The sequence below is a fragment of the Mus musculus genome, chromosome X, assembly GCF_000001635.26.
Source record: "Mus musculus strain C57BL/6J chromosome X, GRCm38.p6 C57BL/6J".
In the NCBI taxonomy this organism is placed as follows: domain Eukaryota; kingdom Metazoa; phylum Chordata; class Mammalia; order Rodentia; family Muridae; genus Mus; species Mus musculus.
In genome coordinates, this window is record NC_000086.7 from 39339520 (window position 1) to 39347400 (window position 7881).

Below are 7881 nucleotides of genomic sequence, written 5' to 3' on the forward strand. Positions count from 1 at the left end.
CTAAATGAATTGAGCAAAGGTCATATAAGCTCACAGAGACCAAAGAAGCATGCACAGGGCTTACACAGTTCTGCACCAAGTCTTCTGCATATACACTATAGCTTCCAGTTTAGTACTTTTATGGGATTCCTGAATGGATGAATGGATGTGTCACTGATTCCTCATGGGATTCTTTACCTCTACTGTCTTGTCCAACTTTGATGTACCTGTGTGTGTGTGTGTGTGTGTGTGTGTGTGTGTGTGTGTGTGTTTTGCTCTATCATACTATATTTTATTTTGTTAGGTTTTGTTGTTTTCTCTTAAACCTGTTTAATTCAAATAGGAGACAGAAATGGAGTGTCTCTATATGGGAGAAAAGGGTGGGGGCTGAGACAAGTAGAGGGAGGGGAAACTTTATTTAGATAAAATTATATGATAAAGAACCTATATTAATAAAAAATTATTAAAAATGATCCTGTTGTCCATCTACATACATTTTTCTATTTAGTAAATCTCAGAAAGGGTCAGTATCCATTCATTTTTTATTCAAGACCGATATCACTAAATCAGAATCTGATTCATAGTACTAACTTAATGTACTATGAAACTTTGTATATGCAACTGATTAAGTAAACCATCCCTCTTTTAGAACTGCTAACAAGTGACCTATCACTGAGGTAATTCTCACTTCCTTAAACTGTCCTGTAAAGTGATAAAACTGCACAAATATATGAACTCTGTCAAACAGAAGAAATTGATCTTCACATCAAAAAAATCATACTAGCTAAGTATATCCAGAGGCAGTTTTAGTTTTTCAGATGTTGTATAAAAGTCACATTTGATATTTTTCTTTTGATTAAGAGACCCAATTTGTAAAAAGAAACCCACACATACATTCTATGGCACTACTTCCATGATTCATAGCACATAAATGATTTTGTCTATTATTATGTTCAACAATTAATATGAATTCAAAGTCTTTTTGAGTCAAACATTTTGGTTTGCCTGGAGGTCCCCTTTAGTTTCCATTTATAAAGGATATAATGGTTCTCTAAGTTTGAATATAAATAAGATTTTTTTATTTTACATAAACACATGCCAACTTTATTATCACATATATGTTATATAAGGCATATGAATTTTTGATTAATTGAAAACAAAAGTATTTGATCTCTAGCTTTTTGTCTAGTAGTTTAGACAAGATTGTTGAAGACAATTGGCCTTTAATAAATTATATAAGAAACTTTATGTTCTCCTTCATTCTATTAAATTCATGATTATTTAGAAATCAGGTTCTGCAGATTAGCTTCGTTAAATTTCAACTTTATATATTCATATACTTAACATGAATTTACTTACTACCAGGAGTTCAAAACTGAGGACTGTCTTAGTATATACTGTTATGCTCTAATATTATACTGCAATAAGGTATGAACCACGGAATTGTGTCTGCTCTCCTATTCTAAAGGGTAGGAATTTCGAGACTGAGGTGCTATCTTTGGTGAAGGCCTTCTTTATCCATCCTGCTTGGCAGAAGGACAAAGAGAAACCATACACGAAAAAATCAAGAAACCAAACTCACAGTCCCCAGACCTTTCAGAATCAGCATAAATCAATGATTACAGCAGGAAATTCATGACGAAAGTTCCCTTTTAAAGTTGCCAACACATGGACTTTTGGAGAGGAATTAAACCAGGGGTGAGAAATAATAACAAAAGTTTAAGGATCTTAGCTTTAAGGAAATGATGAGGGTGAAACAAACCGAGTGTGTGTGTATGTGTTTGTTTGTGTGTGTGTGTGTGTGTATTACATCACAGTACAGCAGATAATGTGTAAAACTGTCATCACAATTTGAAAAACAAAATACTGCTTTAAGCTGAGATGAACAATGATATCTCCCTGGAATAAAGGTGACATTTGCGGTGGTGATTTATAATAATGGTAAATGAGAACATTCCAAAGGGTAAGAATAGTCTAGAAAATTGATGAAGATGTGAATAGCTTTGTTTGGCTGGAAAAGAACTTGTAAAGGGTATATTTTTTTAATTTTTTTACATTTAATTTTATATTTTGTGTGGGGTACCTGCAGCATGCAAGTGTATATCAGAGAAAGACTTGCCGTGTCCTGTAATCACTGAGTCATCTTGGCATCTCTAAAGGAGAACTCTTGTAGTTTTATATTTTTTCTTTTTATTTCGTCTTCTTTCATGTAACACATCCCTTCTGCAGCCTCCCCTCCAGCCTTGTTCCAGTCATTCCTTCACCTCACCCTCTCCCCAGATTTACTCCTCCATTTCCCTTGAGAAAAGAACAGGTGTCCCGGTGATACTTACTGAACATGGCAATACCATGACATGATGAAATGAATCTAGGCACAAATTGTCTTGTCAAGGATGAATTATGCAACCCAGTAAAAGGAAAATGGTTTCAAGAACTGGCAAAGATTCAGAGATACTCCCTCTCCATTGTTAGGAGTCCCACAAATATTCTAAGCTAAACAACCACAGTATGTATGCAGGGTACCTAGCTCAGACCCATTCAGGATCCCTGATTGCTGCTTCAGTGTCTGTGAGCCCCTATGAGCCCTTCTCAATTGATTCTGTGGGCCATGTTTTCATTGTGCCTTAGCTCCTCTAGCTCCTACAATTTTTCTCCCCCTCTTCCATAGGGTTTCCCTGAGCTCTGCCAAGTATTTGGGTGAGTCTCTATATCTGTTCCCATCAGCGGCACAAGGAAGCTTCTGATGACAATTGGGCTAGGCACCAACTTATGAGTATTGCAGAATATCATTAGTAATCATTTTATTGACCTTTTTGGCCATCCAGTCAGTGTTGGGCCCGGGCTCCCTTTTATGGTACAGGCCTCAAGTTAAACCAGTCATTGCTTGGCCACTCTCACAGTCTCTGAGCCACCAAGACCCCAGCACATCTTGCAAGAGGATAGGTGAATGATAAAGATTTTATGCTAGGATTGGTGTCTTAGTACCACCACTGAGAGACTAGCCTGGATACAGAAAATGGCTGCTACAGAATCTGTATCCTACAATATAAGAAGACCTTACTAGGGTCGCCCTCATAGATTCAGGGAAGCTTTCACTGCACTAGGTTTCCACACTGCCCCCTAAGTGGCTCCCTATTGCAGTCATCAATCACTGTACCATTGCATTCTGTCCCTCCATTGATCCTTCCTGTTCACATGCCCACCCACCTCCAGTCCACCTGCAAACTCTCTTTTTTCCCAGGGAGATCCATGTGTCCATGCTAGAGCCCAAGGAGAATACTTCTAAAGCAGAACATGTAAGTGAGACAAAAAGTCAAGAACCAGAAGTATGGGATTTAGAGTGAAATGAATAACATTATTGATTGTTAAGCATCAAAGTGGCATAGATTACTAATTTGGTAAGAAAATACAGACCAGTTTGGAAATAAGATTAAGAGTAAAATGGTATTATGAATGGAATAGAAAACAAAGTAAAAACTGTTGCAGTGACAGGAGTCCAGAAAAAAAAGATATTTAAGAGACATTTCAGATATGTAGTCAATATGATTTGAATATTGACAATTTGTTAGGAATATTAGGCAGATAATAATGAATTATTATAACTGAATTTTCAAATGTGACTAGTAATACACTGGTCCCATTTACTTAAAAAAAGAAATTCAAAAGACATGAAAAATGTGGAGAGAAAATGATTGGCTCCATCAATACTGAACCTTTTTTCTTCTTGTTCTATTTGAACAGTATTCTTACATATGAGTGTGTTATCATTCAAAAACAAAAGGTGCTTTAAAATATCAGGAAGAAACTATTTTGGCCCTTGTAACTACCTCCTAAGGAAAGAAAGTTTTGCTTTAGCATGGTGGTGTTAAAGTGAGTTCTGTTTCAGCCACTTTTCTCATTGCTGACAAAAGACCCAACAGTTACCAACATATGAGAGTTAACATTTGCACTCACATCTTTAAGTTGCAGTTTATAATGATATGAAAGCAAATAGGGCAGGAGTGCTAGGTCACTGGTCACATGGCAGATACAAGCAATGCAGGTGTTCAGTTTACTAATTCCATTCTTATTCTGGCCACTAGGATTCACTGGATTAGTGCCACACATATTCAGGGTATATCACTCCTCTTCAGTAACTTCTGCAAACTAGCTCATAGAGACAGCCAGAAGTATATTTCCATAATAATTCTAAATTCATTCAGGGAATATTAATAATCATATTTTAATAATCACAAATCAACTCTGGACATTCAAACACATCACTTCAATTTAAAATTCAACACTCCTAGACAGCTAAAATTTCATTTTCATCTCAAAGCATAAAATGAAGTTAGTCTACCAAAGAACATACCCCTAAATGGTAAAAATCACAAAAACATTCAAAAATTCATAATTCAAAGTCACCACAGAAATTCAAAGCATTTGTTTAAATTTGAGCCCAAATAAAAATCAATAAGATAGTTGTATACTATCACTACACAATCATACAAATTAAATATTACCATTCTAAAAGCAATGAATGGGAGCATAACAAGGAAAGAGAATAGGAAAGCAAGATTGAAACAAACCCATCAAGGCCAACAATAAAACTAGCAGGGAGGATGTAGAGAAAGAGGAACACTCCTCCATTGCTGATGGGATTGCAAACTGGTACAACCACTCTAGAAATCACACTGGAGTTTCTGCAGAAAATTGGAAATAGATCTCCCTCTTGGACATATGCCCAAAAGATATCCCACCATGCCACAGGGGCATGAGTCCCACTATGTTCATAGATATTTATTTGTGATAGCCAGAAGCTGGAAACAACCCAGATGTCCCCCAACAGAAGAATGGCTATAGAATATGTGGTTCACTTACACAATGGAATACTACTCAGCTATTAAGAACAAGGACATCCTGAGTTTTTCAGGCAAATGGATGGAATTGAAAAATATCATCCTGAGTTCGGCAACTCAGTCCAAAAAGGACATGCATGGTATATACTCAATAGTAAGTGGATATTAGACAAAAAAGTACAGAATACCCAAGATACAGTCCACAGAACTCAAAGTGGTCAACAAGCTGAAGTGCCCAAGTGAGGACACCATCAATCCCACTTGGAAGGGATAAGAAAGCAGTCACAAGTGGGCATGGAGGAAGGAATCTGGGAGGGAAAATGGAGAGGCAGGGATGGGGGTGAGGAGAGGGGAACCTGAACTGGAATTGGGTGAGGGAAAAGGACTGAAGCCCTGAGGGCCAGCAGAAAGAATGAAAAGAGGCAACCTGGGGAAGTAGAAGGTGCAGGAGGAGATCCTCTAGAATGTACCAGAGACCTGAGAGGTGAGAGACTCTCAGTTCTCAAAGGAAGGGATCTAAGATGAAAAGCACAACAGTAAGGAGAGGGAACTTGTAGAGTCCATCTACAGAAGAAAAACAGGACATTAAGTGGAGGGATGGGGTTGCTAGCCTACAGTGAAAACTCTGACACAGAAGTGCTCCCATCTGAAAGAACTGCAGGGACAAAAATGGAGAGGAGACTGAGGAAAAGGAGGTCCAGTGACAGGTCAAAATTGAGATCCAGCTCAGGGGGAGGCCCCAAGGCCTGAGACTGGTACTGTGCTATATAGTGTGCTTATAAACAGGGGCTTATCATGACTGCTCTCCTAAAGGCCCAACAAGCAGTTGAAAGAGCTAGATGCAGATATTTACAGGCAACTAATGTACAGAAACTGGTGAACCCTGTGGTTGAATTAGGGACAGCTGGAAGAAACTGAGGAGGAGGGTGACCCTGTAGGAGAACCAGAAGTTTCAACTAACCTGAACACCTTGAGATCTCTCAGACACTGAGCCACCAACCAACGGGGCAGCATAAACCAGCTAATATGAGGTTCCCAACACATATATAGCAGAGGACTGCTGAGTATCAGTTCAGTCAGAAAAGATGCATCTAACCCTGAAGAGAATGGAGGTTCCATGGAGTGGAGAGGTCTTGTGTGGATGTGGGACATTCTCAGGACATTCTCTTGGAGATGGGAGGTTGACGTGTAGAATGTGGAACATTTGGAGAATGGACCAGGAGGGGGATAAAGTCTGGACTGTAAAACAAAGTTTAACATACATGTGAAAGCTCACAGGTGTTTATAACTTCAGTTCTGTGGGATCTAACACCCTATTTTGCCCTCACGGATCTCTGAATAAATAGGTCATAGACATTCATACATACATGACACCTACACACGTAATATAAAATAGAGAATAACTTAAAGTAGGACAAATTCTGTTGATGTGTCCTCAAAATATACTGATGCTTTCTTTGTCCTTTTCATTCTTGACAATACCACTCAGCAGTGTTCTTTTTCCCTTAAAAATTCACTCCTTGGTGATTTTATGCACACACATATAAGACATATTCTTTTATCATATCAACTTCCTATTGTCACTCTGTCTTAGTTATTTTTCTTTTGTTGTGAAGAGATACCATGACCAGTGCAAGTTTTAAAGGACTTGGGTGATTATGGTTTCAAAAGTTAGAGGATCAATGAGCATAGTTTCAAGCACCATGGCAGCAGGCACACATTACATGACTTATGTACTTGAAGTGCTTCAAAACATACCTGGCATAGGTTACATATCCTCAAAGGGGTCAGAGGTAGGGCTTTGTGAGGTCTCAGCCACTTCTTAGCTGCAATTTTGTAGGGAGAACTTTGTTGACCAAACAAAGCTGAGGGTGTGGTCCACCATTGTTCTGACAGGTAGATAAGGAGGGTGCTCAGAGCTCTGGGGCCAGTTGAAGGAAGAGCACCAGTATGGCACATGTGGTCAAGAGAACACCTAAGCCTACTGCCTATGCACGGGCAACATCCCAGCTGAAGAAATGTAAAGTATCCTGTCGTCTTAAGTGCAAGTATTCCATCAAGAACCAACATGCTTTATGCTACAAATGTTGTGATGAGGTGAGAGGTCCCAAGCTAAGCTCATTGTTCAGCTTCTGTGGCCATCCCTTCCTCTAAGACTTCCTCAGGTCTGCTATAAATTTCCCATGTACCTCTGCCCCTTTTCATGAATCCCCACCCATATTATATCTTTCTTCCAAACCAGTGCTCTTGTGACTTTAGTATGTTGTTACTTCAGATAACAGGAAAGGGAAAGAGAGTTTTTCGACTGGCATCAAAAGTGAAGGGAACCATCAAACTAAGGATTGTTAAAGATACTTGTCATTATGCTCAAGAATTAACCGCCTACCAGTAAGTGAATGAGACGGCCAACTTGACATCACAAAAGAAGAAGTTCTATCACACCTCAAAAAAGCCCTAGTTCCTAATGAATACGTGGCTAGCTCCTAGGCCCTAAGTGGGTTCAAAGACCTAAGAAACATCAGTGAAAGGGTCTAGGAGCTGAGCCATCGTCACGATGTTATGGGCAAATTTTACAGCATGATAGTCATAGATAGGATGATGACAATAAAATCAATCATGTGTGAAAATATGTATGTGACTCACTCTCTGATGGCGTATCGGGAATGGTAGGGGAGTGACAGAAGGGAAGACTGGGTAGGTGATAAGAAGGAACATTGGTTTCTACAAGGTTGTGAGTGGTATATAACAATCCCCTGATGGGCAGTCATAGGAGGGTCAGAACTGAGCTAGCACAAAGACCCCTGGTGCTTTATTTCAGAGGGTAATAGAGAAAACCCAGGATCTTCCTATATGTTGCTTAGTAAGGCTGCAGCATGGTTTCAGACTATTACAACGTTATGAAATGAGGTGGGGGTAGCAGTTCTAGCCTCAACTTAGGCAGCACATCAACTTTAGGGCACCTGCCTCCTTGTGGTGCTTCTTGCAGACCCATTATGACCTCGTGGACTAAGACCTTCAGATGGGCCAAAGACTTCACCCTCTCTAAAAGCATCAGTTTATACTA

The 7881-nt window shown here is 39.2% G+C and overlaps 1 protein-coding gene across 1 annotated transcript; it reads left to right on the forward strand.

Moving 5' to 3' along the window:
* The first annotated feature begins 6746 nt into the window (after positions 1-6746).
* Cypt15 (cysteine-rich perinuclear theca 15) lies at positions 6747-7444 on the forward strand. The gene is made up of 2 exons (NM_001177380.1): positions 6747-6914; positions 7093-7444. The coding sequence occupies exons 1-2, from the start codon at positions 6768-6770 to the stop codon at positions 7207-7209; spliced, it is 264 nt and encodes an 87-aa protein (NP_001170851.1). The 5' UTR covers positions 6747-6767; the 3' UTR covers positions 7210-7444.
* Positions 7445-7881: the final 437 nt, after the last annotated feature.